The sequence below is a fragment of the Hemicordylus capensis genome, chromosome 1 (genome assembly GCF_027244095.1).
Source record: "Hemicordylus capensis ecotype Gifberg chromosome 1, rHemCap1.1.pri, whole genome shotgun sequence".
In the NCBI taxonomy this organism is placed as follows: domain Eukaryota; kingdom Metazoa; phylum Chordata; class Lepidosauria; order Squamata; family Cordylidae; genus Hemicordylus; species Hemicordylus capensis.
Genome location: NC_069657.1, coordinates 37679595 through 37707589, shown reverse-complemented (window position 1 = coordinate 37707589; position 27995 = coordinate 37679595). Strand labels below are relative to the sequence as shown.

The 27995-nt window shown below is 42.0% G+C and overlaps 1 protein-coding gene and 1 long non-coding RNA gene across 14 annotated transcripts in view; one reads left to right on the top strand and one right to left on the bottom strand.

The window, feature by feature from the left end:
- On the top strand, positions 1-17217 carry LOC128340420 (uncharacterized). 2 transcript variants are annotated; one of them, XR_008313700.1, is made up of 5 exons: positions 1-1043; positions 3318-3557; positions 5945-6018; positions 9168-9275; positions 17050-17217. It is a non-coding gene; the product is annotated as an uncharacterized LOC128340420 (long non-coding RNA). The 2 variants fall into 2 exon arrangements; XR_008313701.1 differs by lacking the exon at positions 9168-9275.
- Positions 1-27995, bottom strand: part of EML5 (EMAP like 5) — a 266795-nt gene that overhangs the window by 14538 nt on the left and 224262 nt on the right. For 10 of the 12 annotated variants that reach the window (XR_008313699.1, XM_053285479.1, XM_053285478.1 and 7 more), the window contains 9 exons: positions 23780-23800; positions 21440-21613; positions 20124-20332; positions 13374-13531; positions 8350-8464; positions 3966-4154; positions 3581-3753; positions 1849-2011; positions 898-1001 (listed from right to left, as the gene is read on the bottom strand). Coding sequence is in view for 11 of the 12 variants with exons in the window: in XM_053285479.1 (XP_053141454.1) it covers positions 898-1001; positions 1849-2011; positions 3581-3753; positions 3966-4154; positions 8350-8464; positions 13374-13531; positions 20124-20332; positions 21440-21613; positions 23780-23800 (1306 nt within the window). In the remaining variant the exon portion in view is untranslated. The remainder of the gene's footprint in view (positions 1-897; positions 1002-1848; positions 2012-3580; positions 3754-3965; positions 4155-8349; positions 8465-13373; positions 13532-20123; positions 20333-21439; positions 21614-23779; positions 23801-27995) is intronic. The other 2 variants (XM_053285471.1, XM_053285474.1) reach the window with 1 other exon arrangement.

Here is a 27995-nt window from a genome sequence, read left to right as displayed (position 1 = left end):
GGAGGGGGTGGGATTGCAATTGCAAAGGTGGTCTGCTTTTGCTTGCCCGTGTGTTCTGCTTGTGGATTGGGCATACACGAGGAGATGGAGGCAGGTAGCTGCGCCTTCAGCCAGCTCGGTTTGGGAACTGAAGTGTTTTCTTTTTGCTAGTGAGCTGTGTGTGAGAGAGAGAGCGATTATTACAGCAGTCGTCAAGCCTTAAAAAAAAAAATGTTTGTAGCTCGCTGCCTGATGGCTTCTGGCTTAAACAAGGTCCATCAGGCTGGGACTTGCAATGGGTCTTCTAAAGCTACTAGACATTGTAGTTCATCAGAGGAAGGTGATCAGGAAATGCATATGAAAATGTGTAAGAAGATCGCCCAGCTCACCAAGGTAATAAATAAGTTTTGTCTTTTGTTTTGCTACAGCTCACGCCGTGGTGGTTTCCGGATTTCGGAGCATTTCGGGTGTCTGTATGAGGGATACTCAACCTGTAGGAGCCCGTCTTTGCCTTAAATCTGGATGGCACAGGGTTTTGCACACATCACCAGAAATTCAATGGGCCCTGAAGACTCGGAGTCTCCAACATAATTAGAAGTGGGGAAGAGGGGGGTCTGTGCTGCCTCTTGCTGGTGCACTCTAAGTGCTCTTTCATACACTGTTCCCCTGCAGTGTACTGAGTCCCAACTGTCAATGCCTTGCATTTCAGCAGCACCAGTCCATAGGTTTGAGTTATAAGTTATGCTGGTGGCCAGGAGACCCAAAATACCTTTTTCTTTACTTGGGGAAGTGCTGTATGACATAGAATATGAAAAAAAGTGTGAACAGTGGGAATTGTACGTATTTATGTTCTTCTCTTTCAGATGGGATATGATGTTTCATATTTTTAAGAGTGCTAAAAGTATGTGTGGATTTTACCTGGTCCAAGTGGCCCATGTTATTCTATCAATCAGAATCTGATCCAGGAGCTGTTTTCCTGAAGGCACTTCATAAACTTGCCTTTTGTAAGACCCAGTAGAGACCTTTAAGAATGAATACAGAGGATACAAAAGCTGGATTTACAGGTATTCTCATAAAGTTATTTGTTTTGATAGAACTTCTCTGCTAAGAAACAGAATATGGCAATGTATCAAAACATGCATTATCAAGATTATTTTCAATACCAGCAGTACTCTGTTTATTTACCTGATCCCAGTGACTTACAATGCTATTTTGTAAATCATCCTGTTCTTTTTTAGCTTTAGATTTCAGTTGGCCCTTGTCATGATAACCTAATATTTCTGAAAATATTCTAGGGGGAAAAAACACTAGTGCATTTCCACAACACAACACAACCACCACCCAAACTGTACAACAATAAAAACACAGACTATACACATCTGCGAGCTGTTTCAGACATAATGGTAAGTTCCACACGAGTGCCTTAAGGAACTGCCACGCTTGCAGTGACACAATTTGTGAGAAATAGTGCCTCCACATGGAAGCTGTTTATGTGGCTAGTCTAATAGCAGTGGCTTAGAAAATGGCCCATAAAATGCAGAAATCAAGATGGCCGTGTAGACAGCCTTAGGTGCTGGAACTCACAAATGGAACTTTTGCTTGAGTGCTTATGGGTTGCCAGCCTGGTGGCAGCTTTGTGCCCTCTCAAGGTGCTCATTTGGAGGTCACTGTAATGTTTGAATCAGATCTATGTAACAGATAAAATGAAGGTAGGTTTTAAATTCTTGATCCCCAAATCACTAAGACAGTCCTTTCTACAGTACTTAGACGTAAGATACAATACACGGGGTGAACCTTGGAAATGTTTATAATAGAAGTATATATGCAAAATTAAACCTACCCAAACCTATCAAAAATCTTTATATTTACCTGAAGATAACAGCTATCTGCAGAGAAGTCCATTTGAATTACAAAGCTAGGGATGTCTTTGCAGTAGCTGGCTCGGTTAAGAGTAGGCCCCAAAGTCAGGTCATAAAAATCCACTGCATTCTCACTAGAACCCACTGCTAAGTAATGGGAATCTGGGCTGAACCTAAGTAGATAAACAGCTTGAAATGAGTTCTTGATGAACAAAAGACAGACAGCAAAAAAATCTTTTATTTCAATTATCTATGGCACATATTTGGTGTTTAAGATTATTGTGGTATAAAGCAAAGAAAGTTTGAAAGGATGGTTCTTTTAATATAACATTATTTATTTGTTTGTTTGATTGATTTCTATACTGCGCTTCCAAAAATGGCACAGAGCAGTTTACACAGAGAAACAATAAATAAATATAAGAAGATGGATCCCTGTCCCCAAAGGGCTCACAATCTAAAAAGAAACGTAAGATAGACACCAGCAACAGTCACTGGAAGTACTGTGCTGGTGGTGGATAGGGCCAGTTACTCTCCCCCTGCTAAATAGAGAGAATCACCACATTAAAAGGTGTCTCTTTGCCAAGTCAGCAGGGGTTAATTGTCTTGAAATTGCATTATCTTTTTCACAATATATACCAGAATAAAGAACAACCTTTTCCATTCCCATCTACTTGATCCATTATTTGATCTTGGATGAAGATGCCGACCTGTTGTGGATTACGGAGACCTGGTTAGGAAAGGGTAGTGGCCCAGTTTGGTCCCAGCTCCTCCCAATGGGCAACTCCATTGTGGAGCAGGTGAGAGGATGTGGGCGGGGAGGTGGGGTGGCTTTGGTCTATAAGAATACTATTCCCCTTACCAGGATCCCTGTCAGGGAGTTAGCCTATATTGAATGTGTGTTCCTAAGTCTAGGGACCAAGGATAGGCTGGGACTTCTGTTGGTATACCGATCACCCTGTTGTCCAACCGAGTCCCTAACTGAACTGACAGGCCTGGTTGCTGAGTTGGCATTGGAGTGGACCAGGTTGTTGTTGGTGGGGGACTTCAATGTCCATTTTGGGGCCGGGTTGTCGGGCTATTTCATACTTGGGTTTGTTCCATTTAAAGCCTTTCATCATATCAGAAGATGGCACTTTTTTCTCTGCATGTTATACTACTACTCTCTTAGCTTGTTCTTATCTTATAACTGCATTTGCCTTCCCAATTATATCCCCAGTTTTCTTATGCTGGATATATAGATTTTATTAAAAAAAAAACCAACCAAAAAAACCCCCCTACCTTCTGCCGAGATGATAAATAATTTATTTTGAAAAACTAGGAATTTCACTTGGGGGTTTCTTTCAGAGCACCATTTTAACAAATCCCTGGAAATATTTACATATTGACTACACTGATGCTTCTATTTCTTTCAATTTGCTCTGTGTTATCTTCATTTGTCTTATTTTCCCCTTTTCTGGCTTGCACATACAACCTCCAAAGAGATTATCATCGCAGTCAGCAGGTGTGTCTAGAAGAGGACCATGGAACACTCAGGAGCCTCAATGTAGTCCCCCTCAAAAATGGTGATCGAAAGTGTTAGAATTGACTATGCTGGCCATCTGGTAAGGGATGTTAACAATGCAGCAGAATCACGTCTGCATATAGATCACAACCAGCAAGGCGTTCCACATGTAGATATCACTTTTAAGGAATCCAGAATCATAGCAAATCCTATAGCAGGTAAGAGACATGCAATTTCTCACCTGATGTCTTGGATAGCTGATCTTCTGTCCCTTTTCTTTCCCCATATCTTTAGAGAATTCACTAACAATATAATAAATTCTCCATTTTTCATGCCAATAGCTACCATGTCACCCTCCGGACTATAAGACACAGTCTGTGCTGCATTGCCCAAATTGACTTTGTTCACCATCTTCTGTGAGAAATTTTTTTTCCAAAGAAAAGGAAACACACATTAAATCTTTCTGTTTATGAACACTGAAGGAAGCAAATATCATGACTAATTTTTAGGCTCTTATAATCACTTAGTTCTTGAACATACATTTTAAGGAAAAATTTTCTCAATTGAATTATTTTTGATGTATATTTTCAAACTTATTTTTTACAAAGAACAATTTTTACACTTACTTTATCAGCAATGTCCCAGAGTCTGACTGTTCCATCATCTGCAGCGGAAAGGAACACATCTCGAGATGGATGTGTTGCCAATCCCCATATAGGCCCATCCATATGACCATTAATTAGAAGGTTACATGCTGCATTTTTTTCACCAACTTCTATTATTTCAGCATTCTTTGTCCCAACAAGAATTTTCCCCTGAAATAATGGTGGGATAATGGAAATTATTAAAATAGCACCTATTTGTTAAAAGTAATATTATCTATAAATAATAATGTAGAATGGATTTTCAGCATCTGTCAAGAAAAAGACTTGCAAATCTTGCAAGTCTTTGTATTGTGGTCTTCACCCAAACATAACAAGCAGGAGTTGTGACAATCAGTAGAGGGCAATTTCCCCCCACACTTCCTGCACTTCTTAAAAGTTTTCTTTTGATGCATTCCCCCCCACCCCCAAATCTAGTCTAAAACCAAACTAAGTGAACCAATGCCCCAAAAACCAAAAGAGCAGTCCAAAGCCAGTCCTAAGTCACACACAACCATGCCCCCAGCCCCACGTTTAACTCACAACAATGTCTCTTCACAGAATTGAATCTGATGATGAGCAGAGTTCAACGAGGCAAATGCTAAGACAGTCAGAAAGGAACTAAGGGAGAAGGTGCACTAACCAGTGAAATAAACAGATGCACTGGGTGTGAGAGGCGGTTCTTGAGTGCCATGAGGAGCTTGAGCATTCCACCCGTGAGGTCCTGCGCAGGTGCAGAACCCCGGATTATGAATATACTACTATATACTATTATGAATATACTATATCATGTTAAAGATGTAGTATTTCCACTGCAAGTAAAATTTGGATCACAACTTGCTAAGGCAACAGCCCTAACTGAAACCACAGTATATTTCAACAAGGCTTTCCATGCATGAAACAGTGGACACAATTGCAGACTGCCGGATGGGTCCAAAGTCCTAGAAGAACCTGTGCTATGAGTGGCTGTGGGGGGTGGGGGAAGTAAGGACTGTGTTTGTTTGCTGCATAGCAGGGTTGAGATGTGGCCGAGTCCTTTTCTATAAGGTGCCACAATCAAAAGCAGCTGATAGTAGGTAAAATGCTACTAGGAAGTGGCTCAGCAATCAGGTTGGAAGGGGCAATAGACTAGAAATAAAAGCAGGGGCTATGGAAGAACATTGGGGAAGAGCTGTACCAGATACAATCATTGCACAAACAGGACTAAATAAGTGTCTGGGTGTCTGAGGGATATGGTAACATGTACAGGAGAGACCGCTTCCTATATATTCATCATAGATCTACATGGTGATCTGACAGTGATTCCAGCGACAGTCATAAACATAGGTTCTGCACTTGTGCAGACCTGCTTCAGGTGCATCTTTACTCCATCCCCTACCTCCACTCCCAGTTAGGCAAGGCGGCTGCAGAGTTCTTCCCTGCTAATGCCTTGCCTGAAAAATGACAAGTTTCCATCCTCCTTTGATTTGAGTGATCTATCAGCTCACTCAGATCAGAGGAGGATGGCAACTAACCCCCAATTAGACTTTTCTGGCACTTGACCTATTATTTATTCTTTTTTATTCATTCGATTTCTATACCACCCTTCCAAAAATGGCTCAGGGCGGTTTACACAGAGAAATAACAAATAAATAAGTTGGCTCCCTGTCCCCAAAGGGCTCACAATCTAAAAAGAAACATAAGATAGACACCAGCAACAGTCATTGGAGGTACTATGCTGGGGGTGGATAGGGCCAGTTACTCTCCCCCTGCTAAATAAAGAGAATCACAACGTTAAAAGGTGCCTCTTTGCCAAGTTAGCAGGGGTAACCTAGTATAACATGACCTAGTTGATATTATATATTTGATTGGATACATTTGGTTATGCTGAGTCTGCTATTCTATATTGCCTACTAGTTTTAGTTCACTGTGTTAAAAACTGTATTCAATTTTTGAAACCAGCTGTGTGTGCATATATTTTTCAGATGGAGCCATAGCTAAGTGGTAGAGCATCTGCTTGCATGCAGAAGGACCTAGGTGCAACCCCTTGGAACTCCAGGTAGGGCTGGGAAAGACTCCAGCTTGAAACTTTGGGAAACTGCTGCCAGTTGAGTAGCTAATACTTAATTAGATGGACAAATGGTCTGACTCAGTATAAGGCAGTGTCCTATGCTCTTATGTTGGTGGTTTGTGTGATACACCAGCAGAGCTTAGGCAATTTTGGAGAGTAGACCTAAAGGCTTTTGGAGGCCCACCCCCACCCCTCACCACCAAATAAGCTGCAATGCACTATTTCTCACACCAGAACATGTTTAGGTAAAGCTGGAAACGTTTTGGTTTTTTAGAAAAACATCTGAAGAAGATATTTCCCACTGATCTGCATATACCATATTTGCATTGAGAGTCCTGACACTTAAATTAGCTGAATGCACTATTTTTTTTTACACCAGAACATGCTCAGGGAAAGCTAGAAACATTTTTGTTTTTTAAAGAAAAAATTCTGAAGAAGATACTTCCCATTGACCTGCACAGACATACCCTATTTTGCATTGAGAGTCCTTGCACTTAAATCCTGGCTGATTACACAACTTCTTACTCATTCATCACAAACCCACAGGTGTGAGCCAGAGTACATTTGTAAAAAAAAGAAAAGAAAGAATGCACAACCCCCAATGGATTCTTGACCATTCACAAACCAACTGGGACACAACATGTGTCTCTTGCTCCACAATTCAAACACACACCTGGATCACAAGACAACTTTGGAAATATGGTGCATTTATAGTGGGGGGGACTAAAAACCACAACACATGCCCCTTGCTACACAGTTCTCATGCATTTCTGGATTGCAAACCAACTTGAGCATAGGGCATTTATTTTAAAAACATGTTTATTTGGATGTTAACAGTTAGTTCCACTTTCACTAGGTGTGAAGTACTCTGTGGATAGAGATACCTTTCTGTCAGCTTTACTGCAGTAGGGGGAAAATTGATTAAAAACCAATGGATTGACCAAATTAAATTATCAGAGCCCTCCCACCCTGTCCTACATCTGTGCTTAATATCAAAGCCCTATACCAAGCCATTCCAGGAAAGCTAAACATTCGGGCAAAAAGAAAAATGCTTTATCCTTTTTTTATGAAGGCATAAGGCAGTTTCCTCCATATGGGGGTAGAATGATGGTGTAAGGGGAGACTTCAGTTCCAGAACTTTTTGTCATTTTCTGCCATGAAACAAAGCCACTTAGCATTTTTGATGGGTTTTTTAAACATTAAAAAAAATATTAAAAAGCAACAAATTGTCCAATCCATTTCAAATTCAATGTTTAGAGCCCTCCCAACTTGCCCTACATTTGTGTCCAATATCAAAGCCCTATGGCAAGCCATTCCATACATATTTAAAGGGGGTTGGAATAACCACAAAAAAGAAATCACGTACAGCACCTCCATTACCAGGTATGAGGAGGCAAGCAGGCCTCCTCTGAGGCAGGCACAGGCTCAGCACAGGAGGCCAGGGCAGGCCACCCTGGGCAGGCCAGGGCATGTGGTGTGTATAGGCCACCACTCTACCTCCTTTCTTTGCTGCCTGGAGAGCTTCAGGGGGCCTCCTGGCAGAATCAGAAAGGCCTCCGGAAGCCCCACCCACCTCTAAACAGCGGATGGTCCGACTCGGGGGTGCTCAGGAAGGCTGCTGCCGGGAGGGGAATGGGCTGCAGCTGCCCTTGCCCCTCACATTTGTGCTTGGCCCACTGGCGGCAGCACAGCAGGGAAATTGGGATTTGGAGGTCTCAGGGGGCATGAGGGACTAGAATTCTGCCTGGAAGTCTGGTTCAAAGAGCACTGATGTACACCAGGGTTAAGCAGCTAAATTTTGTTTGGGCTGGCTGTAATATTTTGGCTGGTTGGACTTTTGGCATTTTTAAAAAAAAAACTTTTTCTTGATTGCACTTATATTCCTTTGCCGTTACCAAATTTTGTTGCAACATTTCTGTTATTTATTTATTTGTTGCCAGCTGCCTTGGTTTGCATTTGCAAGAAAGGGAGGTATTAGTTTTGAAAACTAAAATAAATGGCAATGGCCCCTGAGGTATCGTCTGCCCCGGTTTCAATACCTGCGGATAAGATCAGTTACTAACAGGCCATAGCATGTCTACCCTCAACTTTGTCAGCTAACTGATTTTAACTGAAGTTACCCACAGGCAGTGGTGGGGTGGGGGTGAAATATAAAACCAGTATGAGTGAACATGCAGTTCTGAATACTTTTAAAATAAATGGTTTAGCTATTCAATTTAATAATAAAGGAAAATAAGATAAAATAATCTCATTTGTATATTTGACTGTGGCAGAACTGCCCTGAGATGTGTAGCATTCCATAAGCAGACCAACACTTACTTTGCCTCTGCATACAGAGCGAACGCAGTCAATTATCTGTCCCGTCTCTAACCTGAAGGCACGACACCGCCTCAGCTCCTGATCCCATAGTTTAACTGCCCCTCCTTCTTTTGATCTAGTGAAAATAAATAGGAAACATTACAGACAGAATGGATAAAACTGCCTATGGCTGCAATTCTGTGCACACTTACACATTCTTAAATATATCCACATTATTTCAATTATGACTTCCACAAAATATTGATTCCATAGGGCAGCGTCCAGGATAGTTTTTCATGACTAAACACCATTAAAATCAATGAAACATGTCTCACTTAAGTCTCATTGATATTAGTCCCATGGATATTAGTTCAATACAATATATTTATATTGGCTGACATCCAGAGAAATGCAGCACTTGCATAAACACGTTGTTGTAGTGCAAGGATGTCACACTGGGAATTTCTGCTAAGTTGGGGACTTCTGTTCCACACCAGTAATGCACCTGTGCAACAGGGTGAACAACCTGTGGTGCTAAGACTTCCTCCATCCACATATGTTGCATGAAAAGATCCAAAGAAGATCTTGATCAGACTATACTGGGATTTCTTGGTTAAGTGCTAGGTCTCCAGCTCCCAGGGTTTCTATGGAGGAAGCTACGACCAAATGGTTGTACAGGTGTGCTTGCATTCTTCGCATCACGGTTGAAAAATGTATGAGCAGCTTACTAAGTTCATTGGGGTATGCTGCTGGATTGTATCATAAATTAATCCCAGTGCCCACTTGATCACTATAATTTGTAAATAAAACGATAAATGCAAGTTGATTTTTTTAAAAAGATCCAAAGAAGATCAAGGTTCTTCATACCAGCTTGGAATGAAGGTTGCACAGAAGTGGACGCTCGTGTACCCATTGGCAAGGCGGGGAGTGTTTCCCTTAAAAAGCAGGTAAAAAGCGCCTTATCTGTTCGTCCCCGCCCGACACCTTTCTGCTAGCAGCACCCGTGTGCATGCCAGCCATGTGCATACTAATGATGTGCGGAGGTTGCATGGAACCGTGCTGCAGCCCCAAGCAGCCATTTGGAGAACAGGCACCGCCGGCAGAAAAGCGGCAGGGTGGGGAGGAGCAGACAAGGAACTCCCTGCCTCATCAAGCCAGTGCCCAAGCTGGTTCAGCGCTTCCCAGAGGAGGCACTGAACGAGCTCATGCATATCCCTAATGCCCACTTCCTATCTTGCTATCCTTGTGCAAATCCAAGAGTGCAACTCTGAGGATCTACACAGCTACACACCCTTCTTGTGTGAGTGCAACTTTTGTGTGTGTGCTAGTGCAGCATTAGTCTGGATGTCAGCCATTATGTTTACATTTTCGGGTTTTTTTTAATACTTGTTATACAGGTGTCTTCCAGTTTTGCTTATCTCTTTGTTATGCCCACAAGAAAAGACCATGTCTTAAGAGACTTGTGATTTTCTAGATGTTTTATTGGAAGCCCAATGCATTTTAGCCCCCCAAAAGGGGGGGAGGCTTTTCAGGGACAGTGAGATTCTTAAAAACAAACTTTCAAGAGATTTGTTGAAATGCTTCTTATTGACTCAAATCCAACTGCTGATCTCATGTTGCATCACAGAATTACAGCTAACATGTTAACTACTGAGAGCATGACTGTTCATCTCTGCATTTCTTTAACTTGATATGTATATATAGCCCTAACCTTGGGCATAGTGCAGTAACTTTAAGCACATGCTTCACTGCATGAGAACATGACTGAGGCTACTCCTTACTTTGTAAGACATTTTGATGCATTAGAGGGAAAGGAATGTAGAAACCTTCCTAAGATTACATCTAAAGGACAACTAGTCACTTGGAAATGATTACTCTTTTGGAACAGCTTGTTGGTGCTACTGGGCTCTCTCCTATAGCAAGCCATGCAGCATGAATGAGGGGACAGAGCTACCAGCAGCCCCACAAGGTCACATCTTAGCAGCTGGAAAGGACCACTGAATACTATGCAATCCAGTCCTGCTCTACTTACTGAAAAAAGAAATAGGGAATATTTCTGACACCAAACCAGTTAGGATGCACTGATAGAAGATTCTAACAAGTTAGAAAACCTAGGTGGACTGGAGTCCTCCACAGAAACCCTGTGGGTGACAATACAAGGCCTGAAAGGGTATGTGCTACTGGGGACGTGCTATCGCCCTCTGGATCAAAACGCCGACAGTGACTGGGAGTTGCAGGAGGAAATCGGGGAGGCATCAAGGAGAGGCAGGGCTGTAATTATGGGTGACATCGATTACCCACACATAGACTGGGTAAATTCAGAGTCAGGTCAGGACAAAGAGGTCAAATTTCTAGATACGCTAAATGACTGTGCCTTAGAACAGTTGGTCTTGGAACCAACCAGAGAGAAGGCGACCTTGGACCTAATTCTGAGTGGCACCCAGGACCTCGTGCGTGATGTCAGTGTCATCGACCCTTTAGTGAACAGTGACCATAATGCCATCAAATTCAGCATACATGCGGGGAGAGAATCACCAAGGACGTCTAACACAGACATTTTGAATTTCAGAAGAGGAAACTTCTCCAAAATGAGGAGTATGGTGAAAAGAAAGCTGAAAGGGAAAATCAGGAGAGTCACTTCGCTCCAGAGTGCATGGAGTTTACTCAAAACCACAATACTAGAAGCTCCGTTAGATTGTATACCCAAAAGGAGGGAAGGTACCACTAAGTCCAAGAGGATGCCAGCATGGCTAACAGGTACCATCAAGGAAGCCATAAAAGGGAAAAAGATTTCCTTCCAAAATTGGAAGGCCTGTCCAAATGAAGAGAACAGAAAGGAATACAAACTCTGGCAAAAGAAATGCAAGGTGACAATAAGGGAGACAAAAGGAGAGTTTGAGGAACATTTAGCCGAAAGTATCAAGGGGAATAACAAAAACTTCTTTAAATACATCAGAAGCAGGAAACCTGCCAGGGAGGCAGTTGGACCATTAGACAATGAGGGAGTGAAAGGGATTATTAAGGAGGATATGGAGGTTGCAGAGAAGAATGAGTTCTTTGCGTCTGTCTTCACGGCAGAGGATACTGAGTATATACCTGTTCCTGAACCAGGCTCTTTAGGGATGGAGGCTAGAGAGCTGGGTCAGATAGAAGTGACAAGAGATGATGTTTTAAACTGTCTGGAAAAACGGAAAGCTAACAAATCTCCAGGGCCAGATGGCATCCATCCAAGAGTCCTCAAAGAATTCAAATGTGAAATTGCCGACCTACCTGCTAAAATATATAACTTATCCCTGAAATCAGGCTCTGTACCAGAGGACTGGAGAGTAGCAAATGTAACACCAATTTTCAAAAAGGGCTCCAGGGGCGATCCAGGAAATTACAGGCCTGTTAGCCTAACGTCCGTTCCAGGCAAATTGATGGAAAGCATCCTCAAGGATAAAATTGTAAAGCACCTAGAAGAACAGGCCCTGCTGGGAGTGAGCCAGCATGGCTTCCGCAAAGGTAAATCTTGCCTCACCAACCTTTTGGAGTTCTCTGAGAGTCTCAACAAGTGTGTGGACCAGGTATACTATATTTGACATAGTATACCTGGACTTCCAAAAAACCTTTGACAGAGTTCCTCATCAAAGACTCCTGAGGAAACTTATCGGTCATGGGATAAGCGGACAAGTACATGTGTGGATTGGTAACTGGTTGAAAGACAGGAAACAGAGGGTAGGTATAAATGGAGAGTTTTCGCAATGGATGGCATTATGGTCACTGTAAGAAGTGGGGTCCCCCAGGGATCTGTACTGGAACCAGTGCTTTTTAATTTATTCATAAATGATCTAGGAGCAGGAGTAAGCAGCGAGGTGACCAAATTTGCAGATGATACTAAACTCTTTCAGGTAGTGAAATCCAAAACGGATTGTGAGGAGCTCCAAAAGGATCTCTCCAGACTGGAGGAGTGGGCGACAAAATGGCAAATGCGGTTCAATGTTAGCAAGTGTAAAGTGATGCACATTGGGACAAAAAACCCCAACCTCAAGTACATGCTGATGGGATCTGAGCTGTCAGTGGCTGACCAGGAGAGGGATCTCGGGGTCGTTGTGGACAGCTCATTGAAAGTGTCAACTCAATGTGCAGCAGCTGTGAAAAAGGCCAATTCCACGCTAGGGATCATTAGGAAGGGGATTGAAAATAAAACTGCTAATATTATAATGCCCTTATACAAAACTATGGTGCAACCACACTTGGAGTACTGCGTACAATTCTGGTCACCACATCTTAAAAAGGACATTGTAGAACTGGAAAAGGTACAGAAGAGGACAACCAAGATGATCAGGGGCCTAGAGCACCTTTCTTATGAGGCAAGGCTACAACACCTGGGGCTTTTTAATTTAGAAAAAAAGACGACTGTGGGGAGACATGATAGAGGTCTATAAAATCATGCATGGTGTGGAGAAAGTGGAGAGAGAGAAATTCTTTTCCCTCTCACACAACACTAGAACCAGGGGTCACTCCATGAAATTGATTGCCAGGAGGTCTAGGACCAACAAACGGAAGTATTGTTTCACACAACGCGTGATCCATTTGTGGAACTCTCTTCCACATGATGTGGTGACAGCCAACAACCTGGATGGTTTTAAGAGGGGTTTGGATAACTTCATGGAAGAGAGGTCTATCAATGGCTATTAGTCGAAGGGCTACAGGCCACCTCCAGCCTCAAAGGCAGGAGGCCTCTGAGTACCAGTTGCGGGAGAGTAACAGCACGAGAGAGGGCACACACTCAACTCCTGCCTGTGGCTTCCAGCAGCATCTGGTGGGCCACTGTGCGAAACAGGATGCTGGACTAGATGGGCCTTGGGCCTGATCCAGCAGGGCTGTTCTTATGTTCTTAAGAAGCCACTGCTTGCTCTGCCACAGATAATGTGGATCAATGAGCTTAGGCTGCCAATGTAACAATGTAACCAATTATTACAACTATCACAATGTAATTTACAACACAATTATCAATAATTATTTTCTTTGGAAATGCACTGGCATAGGAAAACAGAACTTACGGTCTCTCCTTGCCTCCTGTTACAATTAAGCCATCTCGAAGTGTTGTGTACATTGCAAATATAGGCCCATTGTGAGCTTTGCCCACAATCCGATTCAATATATGCTCTTTCCAAACACATACATCTCCACTGATGGTACCTGTAAATGTCAAGTTATTCTGAAAAAGGGGGGGGGGGAATATGCTTATCATCTGATTTTTTTAAAAAAGGAATACTTATATTTTTGTAACGTAATGAAACTGCAACTAGTGCAGAGCATGTCAAGCAGACTACTGCCTGGGATTAACCACCACAAATATTTTTCTGCCAGTGTTAAAAGATCTTCACTGACTGCCAGTTAATTTCCAGGCTCAATTAATAATGGTGGTCCTAGCATTTAAAGTCTGAAAAGGCCTGTGATCAGAGAAGTAACCTTACTTTATTATTTATTTTACCAAACATATAACCCCACCTTTCCACTCAGTGCTCAAGGCAGCTTAGAGTAAAACACAAAGAAGTAAAAATCAGAAATACATAAAAATATGAACCACCTTCTCCCACAAAAACCCGCAAGCCAATTAATGAGGTCAATCTCACAATCAGCCCTACCCAGGGATTCCTGGCAGCCAGGCTTCGCTCTCACCACTTCCAGGGTGCAGAAGCGGGCAACCAAGATGATCAAGGGCCTGGAGCACCTTTCTTATGAGCCAAGGTTATAGCTTCTGGGGCTTTTCAGTTTGGAAAAGAGGCGACTATGAGGAGACATGATAGATGTGTATAAAAATTATGAATGGAGTAGAAAGAGTGAATAGAGGGAAATTTTTCTCCCTCTCTCACAACGCTAGAACCAGGGGTCATCCCATGAAACTGAATGCAGGGAAATTTAGGACCAACAAAAGTAAGTACTTTTTTACACAGCCCATAATTAATGTATGGCATTCTCTGCCATGGAATGTGGTGATGTCCACTAGCTTGGATGGCATTAAAAGGGGCTTAGACAAATTCACGGAGGACAGGTTATTCAGTGGCTACTGAGGCCACTTCCAGGCCAGCCTCAGAGGCAAGATGCCTCTAAAGCCCAGCTGCAGGGGAGCAACAGCGAGAGAGGGCATGCCCTCACCTCTAGCCTGTGGGCTTCTCAGAGGCATCTGGTGGGCCACTGTGTGTAACAGGATGCTGGACTAGATAGGCCTTAGGCCTGATCCAGCAGGGCTGTTCTTATGTTCTTATTAAGTGCAGTAGTGCACTGGAGCAGAAGGGTATCCGTATTTTAAATAGATAAATAATAAAATACATTTTAATGTTATTGGAGGAAATCTTAATTGCCTTTTGTTGTATTTTTATGTTGGTTTCTATGTGCTGGCTCTGCTGTTTTTATTTGCTGTTTTACACTGTTATTTGTTTGCTTTACTGTTGCTTCTGTATTTTTAGGATTTTATATAATGTTGAGGCTGTTCTAGCAAAAGGTGGGGCTCAAATGTTTTAAATAAATAAATAATTTTTGTGTGTATCTATAACGAAATATTCACATTTGGAACTCAACTGAGGTTTTATCGGATTTTTGTATACAGTGTTCAGATTTCCTATTGGAGCAGCACTGTATTGGCTAACATTTCATAAGAATATTCTGTTTGCAGATGAAAGTGATAGAAATATGACTTCAAAGGGATGTGGTGATTGGTAAGAATAGGCAGAATGCCTACACTTTTGGAAAGGTAAAATCCATTCAAACCAGTGACAGACTTGATAGGCAGTGTGGAGGAAGAAGAAGATCTGTTTCTGGAGTAGTTCTAAGGATCTTCCTATAAGATAACTGTAATTGTGCCACAAACATTTCAGCTAGTGTGTGATTTTTGGCTGACAGCAGTGCAATATCCTAATATCCTGTCTGCGCAGACTGCAGGAAGATGAGAGGCAGAAATTCTTTTGTTGCAGGCGAAATAGCTATGTTGCTACTTTAAAAAAAATCTAGCTATATGAAGGAACTTGGATGCAAAATTTTACACTTTGGGACTTCCTCTTATAGAGAAGTGTATTGTTTGGCAGCCAGGAATCTACAGACAGAAAAGGGGGGCAGGTTTAGAAAGAAAGTTTATAATTCTGATTTAAGTCTCTCGTTTAAAAGCACTATAATAGTAACCATGGTTACATCAGCGCAGTTGCAATACTGTACCACAGTTAATACCAACCACGGTATTAACAATATGTGATGGGAGGGGAATTTCTGATATACAGTGGTCCCTCGACTTACGAACTACTCGACATCCGAAGTTTTCGACTTACGAATGACAAAAATGACTGGAAGTCGTTGCTGGTTTAGATGCGGCTTCCTCGACTTACGAATTTTTAGATGCGGTTTCCTCGACTTACGAATGTTCCCAGACCTCCGTGGGTGCGCTTTTCGACTTACGAAAATTTCGACCTACGAACGTGCGTTCGGAATGGATTAACTTCGTAAGTCGAGGGACCACTGTACTGCAAAATAAATGAGTACAAGGATCTATGTATAACCAATATTAAACAAATCAGATCAAAATATACAATTCAAGTAATCTTTGATCTAACAGGTACTAAAGAGAACAACTGTGAGCAAACTAAATCTACACATTTATTTTGCTCACAGTTGTTTACATTGTATTTTGTCTCTTTAGTGCCTGTTAGATTAAAGATTCTTTGAATTGTACATTATGGATCTAATTTGTTTGATATGGGGAGTTTCTGAACCATGGTTTGGCAACTACACAATATTTTTTTTCAATCAAGCTTCAGTCTTTTCAGTACGATGTGGCATTTTGGCCTGTGTACAAGATTGTTTGACAAATAAAGGTAACGTGTGCCATCAAGTCGATTTTGATTCCTAGTGCCCACAGAGCCCTGTGGTTTTCTTTGGGAGAATACAGGAGGGGTTTTCTATTGCCGCCTTCCACGCAGTATGAGATGATGCCTTTCAGCATCTTCCTATATCGCTGCTGCCCGATATAGAAGAAGCAGGGATTCGAACTGGCAACCTTCTGCTACTACTTGTTTATATATATGACATTCTTATGTCCCTCTTAAGAACAGAATTCAATGGCTCAGCATTAGTAGGGCAGCAGAGAGCAGCCTAGCTGCAAAAATGCAGTCTTTGAGCTCTGCCCAGAGCATTGCCAAGCAAGCAAATGTGCATGAAGGGAGAGGAGGGAAGGATTTTTGCTGCTTTCTCCTCCTTCCAAAAGGATTGCTTGGCTTCAGAAATATGTCCTTGATGGCCATGCAGCCCCCAGGGACATATTTTTGAAGTAAAAAGGTCCTTCAGGAGGGAGAAAAGAGCAGCAAAAATAGCTGCTGCTCCTCCTTCTGCATGTGTTTGTCTGCTCTGCAACACTCTGTGCTGAGCTTGGAGACAGCATATTTGCAATCATACTGCTCTATGATGCCCTAATACAGCAAAGAGCTACCGTACTATGTTATATTAATGTTATATTGATATGCTACATATATTGTGTGGCATAATGATAGTGCCTCTTATTTAATTTGTAATTCTATTTTTATGGAATCTATGTCTTTCATTGAACAGTCATTCCCATATTGGTTTCATTCTGAAATCATCAATATATATATACAATCTCTAATGAAGTTATTTTGTCAATATATGTTGCACCAATAAACCTCTCCTTTAGGCACTAGTCTGAGGTTTATCTCTCTTTTTGCTTCTCAGGAATCTGCAGACAACACTACCTCCTATTTTTGAAAATGGTGGCATCAGTTACCTGCTTTCACTTTCTTTTCCTTACTTCCTCTATAGACACATAAGTGCTTTAAAAATATCCTCCAAATGCAACCTTTGTAAGAACATTCCGATAAAGAAGATAACTTCTTAAACCTCCCCTCACCCCAGCTGTGCTTCTGTTTTCTCATGAGTAGAATCAGGTGACTGCAAATAGTGTGGAAGTCACTATGGGGCAACTCAGTGCCTTTCCTACCCCACACTTCTGTTTCATTGTTGCTTGTAGTAACTCTTCTTTTACCAAATGGCAAATGCTACCAATGTCTGGCTCTGCACAGTCTCATATGAGTATATTAGTGGTTACCACACACATTGGTGCAACTAATGTTTGTGAAATAATACTTACACCCCGCAATGCTCTCAAATGTTTTAAAACATAGAGGCTGTTCACATGAGAAGCCCTACCCAAGCTTGCACAGTCCTACCCAGGAACACTTGTGTGGAGCACTGGGATTGGAGCAAATCCCGGCGCTGCCTCGCTGAATAGCCTGAGGTTTTCCCTTGGGCTGTTACCTAGGTAGAAGGGTGCAGGCGCCTGGTCATGTGTCTGCTCAGGCTGTGGGCATCCCAAACAGACACAGAATTGGATACCTACACCACCCGGCTTGCAGGGGAATCCCCCAATGTACTGAGCTCATCATGTGGTGCATTGTGGGATGCAGGAAGCCGCAGCCTGCTTTCCTCCTGCTCCCTCGCCAGTCTTGGAGCCAGAGGTATATCTAGGGAAAATAGCGCCTAGGGCAACCACTGAAATTGCACCCCTATCCAGACAGGGATGATGGGACTTGTAGTCAACAATATCTGGAAATCCCTGTTAAAAGGAACACTGTACCATCTAGACATGGTTGTTGATCCAAACCTGAGAACACGAGCCATCTCTGTTAAAGACTTAGAAAAACAGTCAGGAGTTATGTGAGGATTCCAAGTGTCATTTTCTCCGTCTCATCTCATGCTTTTTAAAAAAAACATGACTTTGTCCTAGAGGATCACCTGCCCAAATAGCCACTAGCAAAATAGGGGAAGAAGACGGTGGCAGGGCGGGGGGAGTCTATAAACCAGTGAATGATTCCTGCCAGCCTTTGTCTTGTAATGACTGTTGGCTCATGATGGGGTATATGTGCATTCACCATTCTAGTGCTTACTTTGACACCAGGAGGGAGGAGGATACATTAGTTTGCCACACTAGACAGAGGAATTTGCAACAGGAACAGACAGCCAAGTTCTGCCAGAGCCAAAACCTGCCCCTGCCAGACTAAGAAATCATTGTAATTTGCCCCTTCCTGTCACAAGCAGTGTGCTGTTCTTTTATTATTGACTCTAACTCTCAGATATCCCAGTCATGGATGGAAAATTCAAGGCCAGTTTACAAGAGGCACATTTTCTACACAAAAGTTTCTTCTGTGCAGGTGTTGTGCAGAAACCCATGTGTAGTGATCAATACATATGTATCTATTCCACCAGGAGCATAGCAAAGTTGGAATGGGCCCAGAGACAAGATTTTAAAATGGGCCCCCAGACCCTCAAAGTCCGGGGCCTCCACACACCCCAGGCCCCCAAGGATTTAAGTTGGATATTTCAAAATAAGTATGATGCCTGGAAATAAATTTCACTGAATACACACACGCACACTTCACAATATATAGTGATATACATTGAGTAGTATATATTTGTGCTACTTTTAATGCCTAGAACACACTAGAAACACTAATTATTAAAATGGCCCAATTGCTGCAGACAAGCAAAGGAGACTTTCAACCATGCAGTGTGAGCAATGTATGTTTTCTCAGAATTGTGAACAAATTCAGTAAAGTTTGATTCCAGGAGGTTTTTCACACAAGGCTTTTAAAGCTGTTCTCCATTCCTCTGGAATGGAGGTGCTGCATTCACATGTTGGCCAGATTTACCCTGAAGTCCCCTGGGGAGCTATTTACACACAAGAAAAATAAAATAAAATAAAATAACACATGCTTCACAGTTATCACTCAGACCTTCTGGGTTGCAAAACAACTTGAACATAAGTGCATTTATAAATGAATGAATGAATGAAAGAATGAATAAATATAATATTGTTCCAGAAGTTTTTGTAATTTTCTGCCATGAAACAAGCCACTTGTAGGCCTTTTTAGATAGTTTTTGTTTTTAAAGCCAGCAAGTTTTCCAATCTGTTTTAAATTAAATATTCAGAGACTTCTCAGTCTCCCCCCCCACCCCCCATATCAAAGCCCTATGGCAAGCAGATCCCTATATGAGTGTGTGTGGGGGGGTATTCTACCTGGCAAAAACTGTGCTGGATGGTCTGGGCTGAGGGTCTGCTGCAGAGAACTCTGCCTGCCTGCCTCCTTGTCCTTGCTTGCTTGGGGCCTGCCAAGTTCAGGCATCGGGGAAGCCTGCACAGAGGCCTCTCTGTAAGCTCCACCCACCCGCCGATCAGCTGAGAGGCAGGGAGAGAAGAGCTCTGCATTTTACAGGCCCATCCTAGGCCGGAGGGCAAGGCAAGCAAGATGGCAAGTGGCTGAGGGGCCTTGGGGCTGGGCAGGTGGGCAATGGAGTGGGGGTGGGGGTGGCAGGCACGGGCATGGCGCCCCCCCCAGTGGCGCCTAGGGCACGTGCCCTGGCTACCCCCACAATTACGCCCATGCTCAGAGCTGCTCCATACTAGTCGTGTGCACGGCGCTGGCAGGCCTAAGAGAAGTTTGAATTGCGTGGGGGAAGGCCAGTCCTCCTCAGGCCAGGTAAGCATAGTTGTATGAAAGACCTTATCATTTTCTAAACAAATTAATTTTCTAAACATCCCAAGTATCTGCATTCATACAAGGGAACAACATTTTAACATGATTCAGCAGCTTCCAATAATTTGTAAAGTGAAGTATTTTTAAGCTTCTTAGCCACAAAGACAGAAACAACAGTCATATGTGTACTGCAATTAAAACATGGAAATATAAAAAGCAAAAAGAACAGTTTGCGTTAAGATACATATTTTAAAAATAAATTTTTAAGCTACATACAGCTCCAAACGCTACAGACAGCATGGTCTGCATTCGTGCATCTTCTATTGAACTTGTCTGTCCTTTTTTACTGAGTAGTGCTCTTCCAGCAAGGGTCCAGAACCTCACATGTTTTACTCCTACTGAAACGAACTGTGTGTCAGAATCAGGCCTGAATTCTGCTACAAAAATACGCTGATTATGACCAGCTCTACTTGCAATTTTGGCACCTAGTGGAAAGAACAAATGGAACATTATCTTATTAGAATCCTTACAGCAACCCTGCAAGGTAGGTCAGTATTATGATCCTCATTCTAATTCTACAACTCAGGGGTTCTCAAACTTGGGTCTCCAAATGTTGCTTTTGGCCACTGTGGCTGGGGATAATGGGAGTTATAGTCCAGTAACATTTCCGCAAGCCAGGAATCAAGTTTGAGAACCACTGTTATAACCCAAGAAGGGAGATTTTGAAGCTTCATAAATTTCACAAATTGCCATGATGGGGGAATCTACCAGCCCATACAGTATGCTGCCCAGGCAAGTAATGCTCCTAACTAGAAAAAATGCTCTGTGGTCTCAATGAATTGTCTAAAAAGAGCCCTCAGAGCAGGGCCAACATCAGGAATTGGCATGTGATCACCCCAAAAAGCATCTGCCAAGGCCTCCCAAAATTTGGAGCCTCCCTCAGCGCTTTTCATCAAGTGGTTTAACTGACTTGTTTCAAAGTCATGTCCCAAAGAAGCTCTTAGAAATCTTTGTTATTGGCTTTATAAACTGGCTCCATTGCACTGAAGGGCCAAGATAACACTTAAGCTTTCCACCATACTAATTTTTCTGTGTTAAGTTACCTGAAGGTTATATCCAGGTTTTTTTTAAAAAACCAACTCCACGTGTATGCCACTTGGAAAGATGCTTGGGTCAATCATGCACATTTTAAGTATGCACCTAGAAATGTAAAGTATGCATGCAACAGAAACATGTACCATGCAGGCTGCAGATCCCTGCTGAGCGACAAATTGAAGTCTGCATCTGCAAAATCTATGAAATTGCCCTATGAAGGCAGACAAAAATTCAGATGCACACACACATTTCTTTCATGCGAAGGACTTCCCATCATTCAGTGCAGGTAACTGATCCATGAGTGCACAAATAAATGTGCATTCTGGAGAGGGGCTCTTTTTTGTGCATTGAAGGTCCAGCTTCTCAAACAGATTGGTGAGGCAGAATATATGATGTATATTATCTCTGTATTTATTTTTGTCAGTCCACCTTAATTTTATTTTTTTCTTCTATGGAGTAATATAGGTATGCCCTATAGAAATAAAATACTTTCCTACCTTCTTGCCATTTCCAAATGGTAATGGTATGTTCAGGATCCAGCCCTACAGACAGGAGAAGCTTGCCAGTGGCACTAAAACCAACTGAACAAACTCCTTTTGAATGGTAGCATCGCAATACAGACAATGTCTGCTTGTTCATTGCATCCCACACATGAATACAAGGTGCTGTAGCTGAACAAATATAAGAACATCAATAATTAATTTTGTTAGTGAAAGCATACAGAACTTTTAAACATTTAAAACATAATGATTTTCTGATCATGGAGAAAAACCTTTTAAGTTTTAACCTTGTCTTCTAAAGCTGATGTTACAAAGGAGGCCATTATTTAGTAGGAAAAGCTTGCTTTTTCATTTGATTCTAGTAAATATCTCCTAGAAAGCTTAATCTACCAGCTAAAGGACAGTGTGTATATGGGAGAAGAGCTTTTTATTAAAGATACTCCTTTGTAAAAACAAATCAACCAGTTCATGAGATTAGACTTTAATCTCATTTCCACAAATGTTTTACCAGTCTCTGTATATGGACCATCACAGATAGAAGGCATGTTATCTATGAAAAGGGGAAACTGGTTATACCCTTTATCCACTTAATCCAATCTAAGACTCTGATCCTGAATGTGCTCTGTTGGCAGGAGTTCCATACAGTTTCCATTTGCTTGCCATGCCATCCATGGATGAATGCCAGCTAGTAACATGGCAAGGCATTTGTGTAGTAGATTATGGTTTATATGTATAGTTAACGTAGATAGGTAAGTGGGAAGTCAATATTTACTTAATTAAATAAATGAATGTAATCTGAATGTAAAGCTATTGTAAAAGCCAATACAATTTAAAATTCAAGATTATATATAACTATACCTATATATAATGCAAGTACATATGCATGAGCGAAAACAGCCTACAGACAACTGTAATTTATGAAAAACAACATCTCCAATCAGGACTGGCCATAAGATAAGTGCTCTGTGTGAGGAGTGCTCCGGGTGAGGAACTAACCCCCATGGTTAGTTTAGCTGTGTTGCCAAGTTATGCAGCTTCTGCAGGCTCAGCTAAGCGGCCCTTTCAGGTAAGTGCCCTGGGCAACTGCCCAGCTCACACCCTTCTAAAGCTGCCTCTGTCTCCAATAAGACAATTCTTCTCATTTAAGAATGCCAAGCATTGTTTCAACTGTGGGTAGATATGGACACAACACAAAACATCATTAAGCATGTTTTACTGGTCGTTGTTTTTAATGACTTTAAATATGCTAATGTTGTGCTGGATTGTGGCCATGGTCAAAAAAGGACCATGATGGACTGTGGAGTCCAAACGGCTGGTCTTCTGTGTTCACCACTGGAGCATGCCAGGAGAAAATATACTTTCCCAAGACTCTTCCTATACCCCTGGCTGTGTGCTAAGGCATAGAATATCATTGGTACAGAAGTTACAAGGATATGAGATTAAAAGGAAAAACTATGTATGCAAGTAAACACTTTGACACACAGACGACTTCTGTGAAAGAAGCTATTTTGGCAGATCTCCCCTTCCCTCTGAAGGCCACTGTGCATCATGAAAATAAGTCCCCGAGGGCTCATGAAACACAGTGCCCTTTAGAGAGGAGAGGAGATCAGCAAAAATCACCGATTCTCCCACTCATGTGACAGCACAATGGTAGCTTGGAACTCAGCACTGCTGCACCTGCACAGTGCTAGTTTAGATGCCAGTCACTGTCCTTTTCTGTGGGGTGTTTGATAGACAACTACAAAATGATTACTAATTCATGCAAAATGGTAACAAATACAAATACATGGTCACAGCTGGTAAACAACTTATTGCTACAACTATGACTCTCAAATGATACAAAATGATACTCCACAAAATGAATTTGATGCCATTGTTAATCATTTTGGATGACTGGTAAACACTGTATTACAAAAATACTGTAAATGTGAAAGATGATTTATTTATTAACTCAGTCACCCAGGCCTCTTCAGTGAACAGCTACATTTAAAACAATACTAATTTATATTTTTTTAAAATTGATGTCAGCCCCAATAATTTTCCAGAAATTGAATGAATATATAGGTATGTAAATAGAAATAGTTTATCAACTATCAAACCAAAAGGGAGAGACAGCAGAATAAAATTAAAATGTGTTAAACAACTTGTTTGACTTCATCTAAAGGAAATTTTGTATATCCACATTTTGCAGAATATTGTGTTGAGTGCTAGTGAACTAATGCTGTGATACTTTAATATCATGGAAATATATAGCCAATTAGCCTGCCTACCACATTGTAAGTAACTACTAAAATAGCCTAGTTATACCTGAAGATGTTAACATTTCATTTCCCTTACCTGACATATCTGCTGAGTCTCCTGTAATGGAAAAGCAGCAGAAAAATAATTACAACCAGAATGATGATAATAACTAAAATATATGTGGCTTTAAAATACATGTTTAAATTTCAGAATGATTTTGAAGTATCAATTTAGTGGCAGCTATAAAAGTGGAAACCAACTTTTATTCCATGTGCTGTATAGACCATTGTTCTGTAAAGAGCAAAGTTCCTACACAATCTTGCTCTTTCTGCAGCTGGGAATAACAGGCACAGGTCCAATAAAAGATTATCATCTAACCAGTTCACATATAATACCAAACCATGGACTGACTTTACATGAACTGAGCAACATTACATGAGTTTTGAGCAATCACACACCCTCCTCTCTGCCCTTGCACACTCAAAATCAATTAGTTGCTTGCTGTAAAGCATCAATAACAATGTGTTATGTTAAGTATAAAAAATGATTTGCCTACAAGCAGAAACCATTCTTTACTGGTTCAGATGCTATGGCAAATTATGGCTTATGCTACACAGAAAGAAATATTGAATTTGAGTGCATGAGGGGAAGGAGAAGGAAGCAGGAAGGAGCATATGAATTGGAAACAATGCATCAGAGATTCAGTGTGTCTCTACAAATTATAAAGATTCAGAGACACAATATAATTACTACTAAACCAGAAATGTTTCCTTTGATATTGAATTCATTGCTCAAATTCAGGTGTGTTCTTACATGCAGAAGTAAAGGACATCTGGGCATGCTCTAGACACCTGGAATAGATTGCTGGATCCAAGCATATGTTTTAAACCTTGTTATTTAGATTAGAATCAAATTCCTCATGTATAAAATTTGAGGACTTAAAAGACTTCAGTTTCAGAATTTGGTATATAATAGGAGTTCTGGCTAAATGTTCTATGTTTTACTATGTATTTAGCATCATTTTAAATAATACATTATACAAATAGTTTGATGGGGGCACAATTCATACTTTTGGCCCTGCACAATTCAGGCAAAATGTTCCTATTAATGGGCATTGCATTGTTTTTTTATCATTGTATTTGAAAGATTTCACTTAAAATTTGTAATCTTTTAGATATCATATCTTTATTACACAAGTGTGAAACAAGTGCATATTTGGAAAGTTTTAATACTGCAATCCTATTTGGTCAATATTAGCTCCCTATTCCAAAAAAATGTATGTTGGTTTTCTGCTTAGTTTCTCCTGCATCAATGAATGGCCTACTGATCCTCTAAAAAAACAGTAATGTTTGGGAATACTGCGTGGACACAGACAACATTTCACCACATAATTGTACTTATGAGTGGTAAAATCCTCCTCATCGCTTGACAGAAGGATACAAATGATCAATCTATCTGGTAGTCTGGTTGACTGAATGGGTCAAGAACACTCAACCTATACCCATATCTGTTGGAAAAAACACTCAACTTATACCCATATTCAGTAATAAAAAATCTCTGGTTTAAGAAGAGAGTCAAGATGGGCTTACATTTTCACTTGTCCTCTAAAAAGCATGGAAATGCCAAGTTAAGGTTCCCATCTTAACTTCTGATCCATAAAAGTTGAAAAGACTTTGTACAGTCTTGTATATCATGCTAGCTTTAGAAATGAGGCTCCATGCACCCACACTTTGCCTTGGTCCTTCAGCTGGACATTAGGCTGGAGAGGGATGCATCCAAGCAGACATCCAACAGGTGCAGCTTCCACATTCATTTCCTAGAGATGCCCCTAATGAATTTCTGCCTAATGCATCTCTACAAGGTACATGCTACCTCAAAAGGCCATCTATTTACCTGCAGTCCAAAAATAAATAAGCAATAGATTCAATAAGCTGTTTCAGTCCTGGAAACTTGTCCTGGCTGATACCAGGCAAAGTGTGGGTATAGGGAACGTCACCTTAAACTGGAGCTTTTTTATTACTGAATTTGCAAAGTTTTTGAAAAAGAAGATTTAGCTTTGTTAACTTGTGTGTGTGCACACACAAGCACACACACACACACACACACACAGAGCAACCATTCACACGCATGCATGCAGACATCTACAAACATACTGCAGCCACACACACACACACACACACACACACACACACTGCAGCCATCACACACGCACACACACTGCAGCCACTCACGCACACACTGTGCAGCCATTCACACACCAACAGACAGACAGACAGACAGACAGACAGACAGACACACACACACACACTCTGTAGCCTACTGGAGTCCAGAGGAGCCCTTTGCAACCTAGCTAAACAGAGTGTGTCTCCTTCCTCCTTTCTCCCAGGAGCGCCCAGTTGTGGGCGCCACTGGGGGCGGCGGCGAGAGGCACCTTTAAGCACAAATTAATAGATGCTTACCTCCATTCCGGCTGCAGCTGCAAACTACTCCTAGCAGCAGCGTGCTGCCCAGCACTCACCTAGTGAGCCACTAGTGGGGATGGGCTCCGAGGAAGCCAGGTTAGTGACGGAGCCAATCTGCCACCGCAGGGAGTGCCGAGCAGCTTGCTGTTGCTTGGAGTAGTTTGCAGCTGCAACTGGAGTGGAAGTAAGCACCTATTAATTTGTTCTTAAAGGTGCCTCTCACCACTGCCCCACCTGGCGATGCCCACACCAGCCACTCCTGCCGCCTCCCACTTACACTTGACTGTACAGAGCAGCACGCCAGTTTTGACTGGAGGTCAGGGCAAAATGTATGTGGTTTTGAAGAAATGGCCATGGAGTAACCAACAACCAGAGTTGAACAGTGCATTTTTCTAAGGCAAAGGGGAGCTATAAAGATATAGCTGCAATAGAGGAAGGAAAGAAGCAGGCAGGGAAGGTTTGTGCTCCCAAGGCTTGGACAGGGAAGGTGCTGTCCACCATATTGCTTGTGAGAAATGCTGTGGGAACTTACTGCACAGACTCTTTTAGTAGTAAAGATGCATTTCTCAGCTTCTTAAAACACAATTTTGAGGATCAATTGTGAAATAACTATCGATTGGGTCCCAGAGGGATATAGAAAAGGCACTTTTTTGGCATGTAGTCTAAAGGCTAAAACTATGCAAACTGACTACAAAATCATTTAAATACTACTTCTTTAGACCGAAAGAATGCCACCCACCATTTAAACCCCTGTTCAAAAGCGAAAACTACCAGTTACTCACCTGTAACATTGGTTCTTCTAGTGGTCATCTGTACTTTTACACATATGGGCTATTCGCCTGCGCAGAGATCACGTCAGAATCTAACAAGCCCGATTTCTCCTGCTTTGGGTGGGAGCCCCACCCCCCAGCCGCTATATGTGGCTGCACCACTCCTCATCCCCTCAGTCACAGAGTCAAGCTTCAGCAACCTTTGCGGGGAGGAAGGGAGTGCGTGTACAGATGACCACTAGAAGAACCAACGTTACAGGTGAGTAACCTGTAGTTCTTCGACATGGTCTCTGTCTTCTACACATATGGGTGCATAACAAGCAAGCACCCAAGGAGGAGGGGAGAAAACAGAGGCAACAGGTAAACAACCAGAAATAATTTATTTCAGGACAAGCAGCTCAACTGAAAATCAATTGCAGGACACTCCTGCCAAATACAGCATCATCACAAGCTCTAACATTGATAGCATAATGCTGAAAAAACAAATGGGGTGAAGCCCAAGTCTGCCTGACAGATTGCGTCCAATGGGACTGCCTGATCAAAGGCCACAGAGGCCGCCATGGACCTAACAGAATGAGCCTTCACAGGGGCAGGCAACTGCTTAGGGCCAGTTGATAACACAATTCAATAGGGGAGACTATCCACCGGGACATGGATTGGGCCGAGATCTGAAGTCCTTTCTGTGGTCCATCATACAAAACAAAGAGGGGGACTTCCTCCACTCAGCAGATCTTTACACGTAAAAGGACAGAGCCCTATGTACATCCAAACAGTGCAACTGCCTCTCCGCATCTGATGAAGGATTTGGAAAGAACACAGGCAAAGTGAGTGGGGATGAGTGGTGAAACATGGACATCACCTTAGGCAGGAACTTGACATCCGTCCTGAGTACTACCTTGTCCTTATGGAGCTGCAGGTACGGTTGGTCAGCCCACAAGGCCCGTAACTCACTAACCCTCCTGGCGGAGGTAACGGCCACCAAAAAAGCGACCTTCCAAGTCAGGAGACGGGGGTCAACAGAAGCCAAAGGCTCAAAGGGTGGCCTTAGCAGACCAGCCAGAACCACGGACAGTTCCCAGG